We start from the raw sequence: 14,320 nt of genomic DNA on the forward strand, positions 1-14,320 counted from the left end.
AAAAAAAAAAAAAAAAAAAAAAAAAAAAAAAAAAAAAAAAAAAAAAAATCCTCTACACTCGTTCTACTAGTACACACGACCGTAAGCGTCGAGAACAAGACCATTAAAATTACATCCAACAATTTTTACAATCGTGTGCGTTAACTAACCAAGAAATCCAAAAAGCTGACTGAAGAAGGCTTGTCGACATGCGCTTAGCCCTCTACGGGTCTGGGTGAGGGGAAATTGGCGCAGGATAAATATGGGGAGAGAGGGAGTGGCTAAAGTGCGCATGGGTGAGAGAAGGTGATGAAGGAAGAGTGGACATGGTGTTGAGCTATTTCGACCTTACCGTCAAATTTAGCCGACGGTAGAAAAAACCGGTGGTTCCACTTTCGTGGCACGATGAGTTTTTTTTTTTTTTTTTTCGTTTCTTATAAATTTGCTTATATTTAGACACGTGGACGGTCAAGATTAATAATTACCACGGAGTACTAGTATCTTTGTTTTTGCCCCGACCACTTCTTTGGTCTACTATGAAGAAAAAGATAACAATAATAAACTTTGGAGAAGGAACAGCCAGCCATTAGTTTATGTTTCGGAGAAACTTCCAAAACACCTTTACCCAGCCCAAGCAATCAAGCATCGGTGTGGAAATTTTTTCAATACTTCTTTTTTTTTTTGGTCACCATTTTTTTAATACTAGGAAATTAAAACAAGGCAAAAGATTGTGGATGATAAAAAAAAGGGTCAAAAATACAGAATTGTATCAGAAAAAAAAAACGAGATCCATAAAGATATTGAAGACGTGATATACAATACCAAAATAAAATAATATTTCACTTGAGATTTGAGAAGAAACTATCAAACTAAAGCCGAAGAAGAAAAATAAACAAATAATTTATCTCCATTGATTGTGTTTTTGAGGGGAAATCGTGGAACGAGGGAGACATGCAGCAGGCAAATCATAAATATCACTCACCGCCTTCTTGACCCTTTCATCACAATTTTTTGCAGTTTCTTTTACATTTCTCTGTCTCTGTTTCTCCGTCGAAGAAGCCATGGGAGACGCAGAGAAGAGCACCACCAAGGAAAGCTTGCTGCTTCCTCCTCCTGTAGAGAGAGTTGAGAACCTGTCATGGAGAGATCTACGAGATGGATCATTCACCGTTGAACTCAAGAGGCTTATCTGTTTCGCCGCTCCTATGGCCGCTTGTGTTATCGTTCAGTTCATGTTACAGATGGTTTCTATGATGATGGTTGGTCACTTAGGCAACCTCGCCCTCGCTAGTGCCTCCCTCGCTTCCTCCTTCTGCAACGTCACTGGCTTCAGCTTCGTTGTCTGTTTTTTTTTTCCTCTCTTCCTTCTTAATTGATTACACTTAATTTGTCTCTCTGTTTAATTTTGGAATGATTTGTTAATTACTTTTCTTTTTTTGCCTGTGGTGTGTTGTTAGATAGGATTGTCATGTGCCTTGGATACTTTGAGCGGTCAAGCTTTTGGAGCTAAGCTATATCGGAAACTAGGTGTTCAGACTTACACAGCCATGTTTTGTCTTGTTTTGGTGTGTATCCCTCTTTCTCTCGTTTGGCTCAACATGGAAAAGCTTCTTGTGTTCCTTGGCCAAGACCCTGCTATTGCACACGAAGCCGGGAGATATGCTGCCTGGCTTATCCCTGGACTCTTTGCTTACTCTGCTCTACAGCCTCTCACTCGCTTCTTTCAAAACCAGAGTTTGATCTCACCTCTCCTCATCACCTCTTGTGTTGTCTTCTGTATCCATGTTCCTTTCTGCTGGCTTTTGGTTTACAAGTCTGGCCTTGGTAATCTTGGAGGAGCCTTGGCTATCAGTTTGTCAAACTGGCTCTATGTCTTTATCCTTCTTTCTTTCATGTTCTTCTCCTCCGCTTGTTCTGAGACACGTGCTCCGCTCTCAATGGAGATATTCGACGGCATTGGAGAGTTCTTTAAATATGCTCTTCCTTCTGCGGCTATGATTTGGTACTTCATCTTTTTCTTTGTTCCTTTACACTTCTTCATGCATGCCTCCACATTGGAAAAATAATGAACTCTTTTGTGTGTCGCAGCCTAGAGTGGTGGTCATATGAACTCATCATATTATTCTCTGGTCTCTTACCCAACCCACAACTGGAGACTTCTGTGCTCTCTGTCTGGTATACTCATCCTCTTGCATCTTTCAATTTCTTCTTGTCACTAATAATGAATTTGCCAAAAACATAATGTTATTCAAACTATGGGCAGTCTCCAAACAGTTTCGACAATGTACTCAATACCACTAGCGATCGCGGCTGCCGCAAGGTTAGAGCTTTAGTCACCATTATGCAGTACATACTTGGTGTTCATGGCAATTATGAATCATATGGTTTCATGTTCATAAGCGGATGGTATTTTGTGCAGTACAAGAATCTCAAATGAGTTAGGTGCTGGAAACTCTCGAGGAGCACAGATCGTTGTCTATGCGGCAATGTCTCTTGCAGTAGTGGAGGCATTGATTGTGAGTACGTCTCTATTAGTCGGCAGGAATCTTTTCGGCCATATTTTCAGCAGTGACAAGGAAACCATCGCCTATGTTGCAAAGATGGCTCCATTGGTCTCTATTTCTCTCATCATGGACGCTCTACAAGGGGTTCTCTCAGGTCCGAGACTTGTTCTTATTTCTTTACTCAAACACAAGTTATTGTCGGATTTTAGTTTCTTCTCCACAACACACTGCAAAAAAGATCCAAGTCTTCATGTCTATTCCTGTTGTGTGTTTTAGTCCTGCATGTGTCAAAGTGTGATGGTTTGCAGGTATTGCAAGGGGATGTGGATGGCAACATATAGGGGCTTACGTGAACTTAGGAGCTTTCTATCTCTGGGGGACACCCATGGCTGCATGTTTAGCCTTCTGGTTTGATCTGAAAGGTGTTGGCCTTTGGATCGGAATCCAATCTGGTGCGGTTCTGCAAACTACTCTTCTCGCTATTGTCACGGGCTGCACAAACTGGGAAAACCAGGTCCTTTCCTAGTTTCTTTTAATCCATCTTCTTTCATGACTTGTTTCTCTTGTGAAATAAACAAACACGTTGATATTGAATTGGATGCATATTTGAACTCTAGGCTAATGCAGCAAGGAAGCGAATGGCTTTGGCCTAAGGTACGTAAGGCGCTAGAGAACAGCACTAACCGAGTCAGAACTTGGCATCTACAGATTATATATAGGGACCATATGTTCCACTTGGATCGGTTGTAAAATTTTGTTAGCATTCAAATTGTTGTATGTTACTTTCAATACTTTGTGAATAGTGGTGGAGCCGCTATGACGTCTTTTTGTAACAAGACTTGCATAAATTTTCGACTGTAATAATAAGAATAGTGGTGGAGCCGCTATAACGTCTTTTTGTAAACTGCAAAATTTTCGACTGTAATAGTAAAATTCACTCATCAATTGTTGTTTCGATTCAAGCTTTTAATTCTGGTAGTTCAGAGATCCCATTCTGGTAATACTACCAGCTTTCAATCAGAACCTTTAAATGGAGAGATCTGTGAATGGATCATTTACGACAGAAGTCAAGAGGCTTATCTGCTGTCCCGGCTGTGGTTACCGCTCACTTCATGCAATGTACTATGCAGGAAAGCATACGTATATATACATCTATTACTATAATTAAATATATATATATATATATATATAGCGTGAAACATGTTTATGTTGTCATTGTCTCTTATCAATCTTTTAGTCAGTATATGTGGGGACTTTTTTTAATTGACTATGAGTTGATAACAACAGTTGAGCTTGGAAGTGGTTGGGGAAGAAGATAAATCATAAATGACGGACTCCATCAATCAACATCGCTTCTTGGTCTCCCAGCCACAGGTCACTGAAGTTGTTCATTACGATCCCCTCAATCTCAGGGGCGGTCCAATAAAAAAAAAATATTGGTCTGAAGCAATTAAAAAAAAAAGCGGTTATAGTTGTATGAATGAACCATCTCTGTTATCCTCTACGGCTCTACCTGGACACCTGGTGGTGCCACAGCCATTCTCTTCCTTGCTTCACGGGCCTAGAGATCAAATATGTGTCCAATTGAACATTCTTGTGTTCAGAAAAGAAACGAGTCATGGAGAAAAAGGGAACATGAATGAAAAGCCCCCTATACTTTTCAGTCCTGCAAACCATCAAACTACTGTTACCGTTAAGAGAGTGGCAAAAAAAATAGAGTAAAGCCAGGACAAAAAAGACACACAAAACATGAATGAATGAATAATAGTCAGTATTTTATTTGGGACAGTTACTGGGCCATGGGTTCTTAGAAAAGTTGTCTGTAAATATACAACTAATGGGCCACGTCGGCCCATAAAACCTAACCCATACGAGTTATATATATATATTTTAGCACAAGAGTTGTATTTGCCGCCCCTAAAAGAATCGATCGCGACCTTGAATAATCCTCACTCTCAATCTCTCTCTCTCTCTCTCTCTCTCTCTCTCCTTCCTTCCCCGTTCGGTCAGTGATCCAACCAAATCAATCGATCTCTTCGAGTAGTGCTTATCTGATGTTTGATTTGCGTTCTACATTGTAGAACCCTACTTTGATTTTGCTTTCCCAGTTTTGAATTTGATTATTTATCATTAGTTTTTTTTTTTTTTTAGGTTTTGATTAATTAGAATGGTGAAGGCGACGGAGAAGCAGGCTGAGGCAGTAACATCGGTATTTTGGGACATAGGGAAGTGTCCCGTTCCCACTGGCTTTGATCCGCGTCTTGTCGGTCCGTGTATTAAACGGTTTTTGAAGAAATTAGGCTACTTTGGTCCTCTCACCATCTCTGCAATCGGCCTACTAACAGAAATCGCTGATGATGTCCTGCGAGCGGTCTCTTCCACTGGAATCGTTCTTCATGCCATGCCACCCCATATGGTTAATATCTATATCCTTGTACATTTCATAGATAAGAGAGGGAAAGAGAGAGAGAGAGAGAGTCTCAAGTCTTTAGTTTCTGAAAACAGGTTCCAATTGCGTACAGACGCTTATCTTTTCTTGGATGGATGATAATCCACCTCCAGCTAATATAATGCTCATATCCGATCCCACAGTCTCTAACTCTTATGACCTGAGTTTCCTAAAGTATCACTGTGGATACAACGTTATTTATCCCTATCGATATGGTCCCTACTCCACTAAGAGCCTCTGGAAAAAATTTCTTCTCGCAGGTGTGTGTGTGTGTGTGTTTTTAATTTGTCCTCTCTCTCTCGCGGTACGGTGTGTTGCTTAGAAATAACCGGGTTTTTTTTAAAAAAAAATTCTCAGGGGCACTTGAGGTTGAGGAGGAGGATAAGTGCATTGAAACTGATGAATCTGCTTCCTGGTTTTGCCATGGATATATGCCTTATTGATTTTAGTTGTAATACACCCATCGTTTGTACCACTGGCCAAGGCCTTGAGACTTTCACCACGCATCTCTCTTGCCAAGAACATGCACAGCTGGTAATTAAGCATCCCAGCCAAACCGGATTGTTTCAATACTGCCCTCGTCACTCATCACTTGTCTTCTTAGCTATTTTTTTTTGAGTCACTTGTTTCAGACCGGAAACAATCTTTCTCACTTCTTTTTTTTTTTTTTGCCTCAAGACGTCTACCTTGTTCCCTCCTCGTCCTCGATGTTGGGATGAGGATGAGGAGTGGGATGATGAGGCAAGTTTTTTTTTCTGAGTTCCCTGCTTGAAACCCTCTTACCACTAGTACTAGTTTCTCATCCTCACGTAATTTGACCCTATGCTACCTTTTTTCTACTGCATGATCATTGGTTCTTCCCTCCGCAGCATCCAGACATTTTTGAAACTGCTTATCCTCAACCAAAGGCAAGCCTCTGAGATTTCCCATGTTATCTGCTTGAAAAGCTACGTCCTGTTTTTTTTATTTCTGCCTAATTTATGACCCCCAATGTGCATTTTGGTTTTCTTTTCAAGCAGACGTGGGATTGGCTCCCTGGTCAGCATTTAAACACGTCTGCAACACCAAGAGCGTCTGATTTTTCTTGGATGGATCCCTTTAAGGCAAGCGTTTGAGATTTCTCATTTTCAGTTTTGTTTGTTTGCCTAATTCTGACCCCATTTTTATTTTCTTTTCAAGCAGTCGTGCGATTGGTATCCTCTGCAGAAGGCAAGCGTTTGAGATTTCTAATTTTTAGTTTTGTTTATTTGCCTAAATTTAAAACAACCCCCACCCCAAATGTGATCTGCTTTGAAAACCCTTTCTCACTTCCTAGTTTTGCTTAAGTTTGACCCAATGTGCATTTTTTTCTTTCTTTCAAGCAGAGTGGGGAACAGCCGGGGGAGTTTGCAGCACCAAGTGAGCGTCCCCGTGATTATGCTACTACTTCCATGGTGATGGACCAACCGGAGGCAAGTTTTTAAAAATATCTGAAAACGTTGAGGTTTCTAATCTGTAGAATTCTTGGTTTTTCTGAATGAAAGCTAAAATATTGTAGCAGAAGCGCAAAAAACATTGTAGCGGAAGTGCTTGAAATCCCTTTCTTTGTTTCCTAGTTTTGTTTGTCTGCCTAACTTTGTTCTGAACCCTCTTACCACTAGTAATTTCCCTTCTCACGTAATTTGACCCTATGTTAACTTTTTTCTACTGGATGTTCATTGGTTCTTCCCTCCGCAGCATCCAGACATTTTTGCAACTGCTTATACTCAACCAAAGGCAAGCCTCTGAGATTTCTGTTTTTTACTTTGTTTGCCTAAATTTGACCTAATGTCATCTTTTTCCACTGGATGTTAATATTGGTTCCCTCGGCCGCATTGGTTCCATCCTCAGGATCCACACATGGTTGCAAAAACACCAAGAAGAAGAAGAAGAAGAAGAAGAGGACGACGAGTACATGGCCCATGGTGTTTTTCTTCTTCTTCTCAAAGGCATTTGTGATTTGTGAATGGTATGTTCTACTTCCAGCGGCAAATGTTTGGTTTGGTTAACTTTATATATTTTCAAGTCTCGTCTGTTCTTATCGACTTTAAAAAAAAAACAAAACTGATGAAGTAAAAAACAGTAAAACATTTCTAAAAGTTGTTTAAATAATTTAAATAACAGAGATGCATATTCAAGAGCATTTTTTTGTCAACAGTTTCTTAATTATCGGAAACTGCATCAAACCCACTAACTTTCGATACAAGTAAACAATAATACCTTTCTACTGGCGGGTCATCATGACAACAGAGTTACTTAGCTTGTTCCATCTGTCAGCACATTTCTTGTTAAAAACGCTCTTATGAGTTGCAGCCTTGCATCTAAACTTCAATATCTTGTCACAATCTTGAATCTGCAAAACTAATTTTCATAATGTATTCGATACAACTGGCGATCGTGGCTGCAGAAGGGTTAGAGTCACCATTATGCAGTACACAAATGCTGAAACGTACCTGCTGTAAATGGGAAGGAATCATGTGATTTCATATTCATAAGCGGATATATCTTGTGTAGCACAAGAATCTCAAATAAATTAGGTGCCGCAAACTCTCTAGCAACACATATCGTGGTCCATGGGGCAATGTCTCTTGCAGTAATGGATGCATTTATAGCGAGTACGTCTCTACTAGTCGGCCATGTTTTCAGCAGTGAAAAGGAAATCATCGCCTATATTGTGGAGATGGCTCCATTGGTCTCTATTTCTCTCATACTGGACAGTTTACAAGGGGTTCTCTCAGGTCCGAGGGTTGTTCTTATTTCTTTATTCAAACACAAGTTATTGTCAGATATTGTTTACTCTCTTTCCTCAACATACTGCAAAACAGATCCAAGTCTTCATGTCTATTTCCTGTTGTGTGTTTAAGTCCTGTGTCAAATTTTGATGGTTTGCAAGCAGGTATTGCAAGGGGATGTGGATGGCAACGAATTTCCCATTAGCTTGATCAAATTCAAAGCTTACAAGTGACCAAACGTGATACTATTTTTTTTCTCACCTGTTCTGTTTGAGAAGATGGAGGCGTAGCAGATGCAACAAACTAAGTAAATGTCTCTGCTTTTTTACTTACATTGGATCAAATTGTTGCGTGTTTAAAACTGTTTTGTTAATTGCTTTTATATGCTAACTCTTGTTTCTACACTAATATCTTAGATTTACTCATTGGAGATAGTGTACTACTCTTCTTTGACTGTCATCAACACAAATCTTTTTAAAATGTTTTACTATTGCCGAAAGAGCTATATAGGCCGGCATTACTTACTAGTTACTATCAAACATTCAAACTTTTCACTGTTTTTCACCTACCATCATTTTTGTTTTTCACAGTCGATAAAAACATCGCTGCCACATTACTGATCGTTTGAAACAGAATTAACAAACTTCATAAAAATAAAATAAAACGAGACTTGAAAATAAGCAGCATATATATTATTAAGTTAACCCAACATTTGCCGTTAGAAGTAGAACAAACCATTCAAGTCTTCTTCTTCTTGGTGTTGTTGCAAACATGTGTGGATGCTGAGGAACCAAATGAACATCCAGTGGAAAAAGGTAACAAAGCTAGGGTCAAATTTAGGCAAACAAACAAAAACTAAAAATTAGTTAATTTCCCACTCATTGGCTTTAGTTTGAAGTTCTTACAGACCGTATAAGAGATTTATGAAGACTAACCATAGTTTCTCAAACAAAAATCAAATCTTAAATACATTTACACATAAACCATAGTATCAAGTTATTAACCATAGCTTTTTTGCCAATACAACAAGACGATAGAGGTTTAAAATATCATTCACCAATTCAACACCAATATGCCATTAAGTCTATGGAACCATAATTTTATGAGGACATAACCAATAATTCAATACGTCAAGTAATTTTGAGTTTCAAGTAATAAAACACTAGGCTCCAATTGACGACAAAAATAAAACACTTTTACTTCATCATTTTTTTTTGTTTCTGTCGATAAGAGCATCGCTGCCATTTGAAACATAATTAAAAAGCATTTGCCGCCAGAAGTAGAACAAACCATTCACAATACTAAATGCCTTAAGAGAGAAGAAGAACACCATGGGCCATGTACCCTTCTCCTTCTCCTTCCACTTCTTCACGTCATCGGTTACTTGCACTTCCGCTGCAATGTTTTAGTTTTCATTAAGAAAAACCCATAATTCTAAAAGATAAGAAATCTCAACGTTTTCAGATATTTTTTAAAAAAACTTGCCTTTAGATATGGTCACTCGCCATGGTAGTAGCACAATCATGGGGACGCTCACTTGGTGCTGCAGACTCCCCCGGCTGTTCCCCAGTCTGCTTGAAGGAATTAAAACATTGGGGTCAAACTTACAAAACTAAACATTAGAAATCTCAAACGCTTGCCTTTAGTTGGGTAGGCGCAATGGATGTTGCAGACATTTGCCGACGCAGCTGAGAGTACCAATCCCACGTTTGCTTGAACAGAAAGACCAAAATGCATGGACATATATTGGGGTCAGAAATAGGCAAACAATACTTGAGAAAAGGGGTTTTCAAGCACAGATAACATGGGGGGTCAGAATTAATTACGCAAACAAAGAGGCTTGCCTTTGGTTGAGGATAAGCAGTTTGAAATATGTCTGGATGCTGCGGAGGGAAGAACCAATGAACATCCGGCAGAAAAAGGTGACATAGGGTCAAATTACGTGAGAATGGGAAATTACTAGAGGAAAGAGGATTTAAAGCAGGGAACTTTAAAAAAAAAAACTTGCCTCATCATCCCACTCCTCATCATCATACTTCTCAACACGTGGATTAGATCTAGAAGGGCACGAGCGCAACATCATCTTTAGGCAAAAAAGGAAAAAAAAAAAAAAAACAAGAAGAAGTGAGAAAGGGAAACTAGTAGTGGTAAGCGGTTGTTTGACTCAAAAATATTGTTAAGACAAGGACAAGATGTATTGAAAAAACAAATGCTTAAATTACCTGATGTTCATGTTCTGGACTAGAGAGATGCGTGTCAAAAGTTTCAAAGCCTTGGCCAGTGGTACAAAGGAGGCCAGGTTTATTAACATCAAGGAGGCATCCATAGCAAAATATAGGGGCTTTACATCAATTTAGGAGCTTTCTATCTCTGCGGGATACCCATTTGGATTCATCTGAAAGGTGTTGTTGGACTTTGGACTTGATCAGAATCCAAGCTGGTGCTATTCTGCAGACTAAACGTCTATACAGCTCAAAATAAAATAGAACTGCGGGGAAAAAAAAAAAAAAAGAGTTAAAACTCAAACAGTCTTGGACTCTGTAACAGAATCGAGAACGTCCCAAGATTCGCTTCCTTCCCCTATATAAACCCCAATCATAACCGCTTCATCTTCCGTTTTACTCTCTCTCTATCTCTCTCTCTTAGAGCTCAAGAAGAATCACAAACAATGGCGAACATCTCGAGCGCTTCTTGTTTCAGAGCCATCTTTCTCGGAGCCCTCATCATCCTCCTCTGTCTTCCTCATCCATCCGCCGGCGTTCCTTTGGAAGAGTTAGAAAGAGCCATCGCCGTCCTCCGCGTCAGAGGCCGTGCTCTCTTCGCCAACGCCATCATCACCTCCGATCTCCTCTTCGATCTACTCTCCGACGAGTCCCTCACTCTCTTCGCTCCCACCGATTCAATGCTCTTCGCTCTCGACATGACTCATTCGCTTCCCTTTTACGTTTCTACTCTCCGCCTCCACTCCGTACCGCTCCGCCTCCCACTCTCCGAGCTCCGATCTCTTCCCAACGCCTCCTCTCTCCCGACGCTTCTCCCGTCTCACCGCCTCCTTCTCACTAAGCCTTCTTCCTCCAACGACTCGGTTTTTCTCGACGGTGTTCAACTTCTCCTCCCTGGTTTGTTCGTTGGTCAACATATCGCCGTCCACGGTCTCGCGGATCTTCTTCCACTGACTCCACCTTCGTCGCCTCCCAACCGTCTCGTGGAGGATTCGGCGGCAGAGTCACCGTGGATTCTAGGTTCAAGATTTTCACCGGCACCAGAGCCTTACTTCGCCTTTATGGGTCTTTCACCGGCAGAGTCGCCGAGCTTTGAGCAAGTTCCACCATCGCCGTCGTGGGGAGAAGATTTCATCGTAGGCGACGAATAACGGCTTTTGATGTACACGTGTCGTAATCTCTGTAATCACACGCTTACACGTGCGAGGCTTGTAAAGTCAAAAAGAGTCCTTTTCTTTTCTTTTTTTTGAGTCAAATAGAGTCCTTGAAATGTGAAAATGTATCTTTGGTTCTGAATCCTGGGTTTAGTTTGATTTTTTCAAGAATTTGAACCGAATATAACCGACTTGTGTACCAAATTCAATCTCGTACAAGAGAAACTTAACATAGCAACATGTATGAAAAGCTGAGGCCAACACTAAGTAGTAGTACAAAGGTAAATCTTTCCTACAAATTTAGTAGTTCGCAAACTCCACCACATTCATCAAGAACAAACAAACTATATGACCTAGACGACCTCAGCTTTAATGTCTTCCTCTACTGCTTCTGCTTTTACTGTATCAGTTGCCCCTTCCTCCTTGATGTTTCCATCTCCCCCCTCATCAAGTATATCATCCATTATCATTTCATCCTCCCCACCATTGATATCCTCTATTTCATCTTCTTCCTCTTCATCTCCTCCAGGTATCTTTCTCTTCTTTGGCCCGTGCTCCATCCTATGCGTCTCTAATTCCTTATCCATTGTTTCCTGCAAATTCATTGCCCCGTTGTTGTTTGCTTTCCTCGCATTCCTTGCGTTTTGCCACCTCTCCAGCTCTTTCTCTACATTACCCAGATATTGCTCTTCTATTTCCTTTTGATACTCACTCACTTCTTGTCTCCTTGCCGCCTTCCATTCTAAGAATGTCTGCGCCCACAAGTCACCAATCCACATATCAATATCGCATAATAGCATGTATCTCACAATGTTCATTCAATAACTACAACACCTTACCTGCTCTTTCTGTTGCTCCAACTCAGTTGTATCTTCTTCCAAAGGCTTCACTAGCGCATAGTATATCTGTGGCTCTGCTTTTGTCCTGAAACAACCGTCCACATGCAAATCAAATAAAATAAGTTTTAATGAAAACTTTTATATCATCTAGCAATTTCTACCTATGGCAGGCCATAGAGCATCAAACATTGCCATTCCCATCAACATTTGTATGCACGTGAATGGAAACTTATCTTTGCCTCTATAAAATTGTCAATATGTACACTTTTTGGACCGAAATTAAATATAACCTGCAAATCAAATACATAGCAAGTTCACCATTAAGACTCGTCATGCAGAGCAAGTAAGGGTACACTATGGAACTAAAAGCAGTACCTTATAAATTTGCCAAGTTTTTTTTGGTGCTCACTCCACTGAAGGAAAAGCAGTTCCAACTTCTTTTGTTCTGCTTTAGCAGCAACACGGGCTCGAAGAGTCTGATTGACCATTAAAATTGAGTATATCAGATCACTACTACACAAGACCGCCATTTAAAATTGTATGTAAAAGAGAAACTAAATGTAGCTGGCTGCTTACAAGATCTCTTCTCCTCTTTTCAGTCATATTTTCACGCTCTTGCAGCCTCAGCCGTTCACTTTCTTCACGGGACTTTTGCTCAGCCTATACGAGTAGGAGGGATACGGCACACAAACACTGTTAATGTACTGAAGTACTACAGACGAAGAAATAAACGCACTTCTAACTGGACATATAATGATATATGCACCTAACACCTTAGTAATATTACTAAAATCTCCAAATCAAAAGGCAGGAGAACCCAATCCCAAAACAGAAATCATGTCTAGAATGATTAATGTTCCTCTACAGCGCTACTCAAGTCAAAACAAACTGGGGGAAGATGCTGTTTTGGATAGATGATGACATTTTCCTCAATGAACAGCGACAACATCGTAAAATATCACATATCTGGTTTTTTAGTTCATGAAACAAGCCATGTGAAGTGTGTGCTTACCTTTTGTAGGGCAGCGGACCGTCGGGCATATGCATCTGTTCCAGAACGCTGCTTATCTTCTTTTCTGAACTTCTGCAGAAGGGGAAAAGTATGTAGACAAGTGATAAAACAATAACTTGAATAAAGAATAACACATCTAACATGAATCAAGCTAATCAATGAGAGACTAGATATCATGAGAAAGAGCAATGTCCATGTAAATTCTTAACAAATACCTCCAAAGTCCCTACAAGATTCACCAGCATTCTTCTGTTCCTATTAACCAATTTAGGATCCTCATTCTTAGGTAAAACCCTTGGTGCAGGCTCCGGCAATGCAAAAGCTTCAAAACCCTGATCAGAGCACAACAACAACAACAACAACAACGACCATTGAATAAAAAGTCGTCTCTTTCTGATAAAAAAAAGTATGTAGGGATATATAGTGGGATTAAATTACCTTCTTGGTCCCTCGTTGTTCTGTATCCCTCCGGGGTCGATCTCCACGATGCTGTCCAGATAGCTTCTTGTCACTTCGATCAGAGGTTCCATTGTCACCAGCTACAACCTGGGTTCCATTGCCATCAACTGGCAAATCTTCATCCTTACTAACATCTTCACCGTCGACCTAAAAGGTTTCCCCAATAGAGTTAAGAAACCAATCGCTACAAATCTATCAATGAGAAAATTCATTACTTTCCCAACACAAAAACTACCTTAACAACAGCGGAAGACAATCTCCGTTTCGCAGGTGGCTCATCTTCTACGTCATTCCTATCCGCCTTTTTCATCAAAAATACAAAATCGGAAAATCAATCAACTAAGCGCAATTTGTTTCAGATCAAAGGAGAGAAAACAGAATAAAGGAGAAGAGTAAACTTACAGGACGAGTAAAGCCTCTACGGCCTTGAATGCGAGGAGCGACGCCTGAAAAACCTCCACGGCGGAGTCCACGAGGGTCACGAAGCCTCTCCGTAATCTGATCAGGATTAGAGAATTAAACCATCGTTTTTAACAGAGAGGAGAATAAGAGATTGAGGTCGAGATAGTAGTACCTCGCGCTGCTGACGGTGAAGCTCATCGATCTCGTGTCGTAGCTCTTCCGCTGTCTTCTCCAAGGCGGTGTCTCCCATCGTCGCCGCTGCTCAGAAAATTTTCGCTCGAAAACCCTTAGAAGAAGAAGAAACCAAATCTTTTGTATGGGCTTTAAAAGGCTTATTACTTCACTATATACGTCCACTATAATTTTTTAGAAAAGCCACAAAACTTATTTATATAGGGTTTGTCCAAAAAAAAGGTTTTATTTTACGTATAAAAATTAATTTAAACCAAAAAAATAAATTCCATATATGTTTCCTATATAAAAATTCTTTCTATGTTATTCATTTTTTTATTAAAATAAAAGATCGATGTTCTGCTTGGAGTCCATTGGT

At 40.1% G+C, this 14,320-nt stretch overlaps 3 protein-coding genes across 3 annotated transcripts; 2 read left to right on the forward strand and 1 right to left on the reverse strand.

Annotated features, from left to right (window-relative positions):
- Positions 983-3,428, forward strand: LOC104773915 (protein DETOXIFICATION 12-like; the record flags this gene model as incomplete). Its single annotated transcript, XM_010498588.2, is given in 7 exon segments — positions 983-1,319; positions 1,437-1,981; positions 2,068-2,154; positions 2,243-2,299; positions 2,399-2,637; positions 2,792-2,997; positions 3,101-3,428. Coding segments are annotated over 7 exon segments (1,449 nt in total). The 3' UTR covers positions 3,137-3,428.
- Positions 9,911-11,119, forward strand: LOC104773926 (fasciclin-like arabinogalactan protein 19). Its single transcript, XM_010498600.2, has one exon. The coding sequence runs from the start codon at positions 10,351-10,353 to the stop codon at positions 11,053-11,055; it is 705 nt and encodes a 234-aa protein (XP_010496902.1). The 5' UTR covers positions 9,911-10,350; the 3' UTR covers positions 11,056-11,119.
- LOC104773937 (pinin-like) lies at positions 11,270-14,101 on the reverse strand. The gene is made up of 10 exons (XM_010498611.2): positions 13,943-14,101; positions 13,771-13,866; positions 13,604-13,669; positions 13,348-13,515; positions 13,125-13,241; positions 12,910-12,981; positions 12,474-12,557; positions 12,273-12,373; positions 11,898-11,982; positions 11,270-11,810 (listed from the first exon to the last, which is right to left on the reverse strand). The coding sequence occupies exons 1-10, from the start codon at positions 14,018-14,020 to the stop codon at positions 11,412-11,414; spliced, it is 1,266 nt and encodes a 421-aa protein (XP_010496913.1). The 5' UTR covers positions 14,021-14,101; the 3' UTR covers positions 11,270-11,411.

Source organism: Camelina sativa, chromosome 3 (assembly GCF_000633955.1).
Source record: "Camelina sativa cultivar DH55 chromosome 3, Cs, whole genome shotgun sequence".
Classification (NCBI taxonomy): domain Eukaryota; kingdom Viridiplantae; phylum Streptophyta; class Magnoliopsida; order Brassicales; family Brassicaceae; genus Camelina; species Camelina sativa.

Excerpts from the sequence above, each read along its gene's own strand:
- LOC104773937 (XM_010498611.2), bottom strand. The coding sequence starts at position 14,020 with ATGGGAGACACCGCCTTGGAGAAGACAGCGGAAGAGCTACGACACGAG. Across the intron at positions 12,982-13,124 it reads ATCTTGTAGGGACTTTGGAG|AAGTTCAGAAAAGAAGATAA; the intron begins GTATTTGTTAAG and ends CCCCTTCTGCAG. Across the intron at positions 12,374-12,473 it reads AAAAGAGGAGAAGAGATCTT|ACTCTTCGAGCCCGTGTTGC; the intron begins GTAAGCAGCCAG and ends ATGGTCAATCAG.
- LOC104773926 (XM_010498600.2), top strand. The coding sequence starts at position 10,351 with ATGGCGAACATCTCGAGCGCTTCTTGTTTCAGAGCCATCTTTCTCGGA.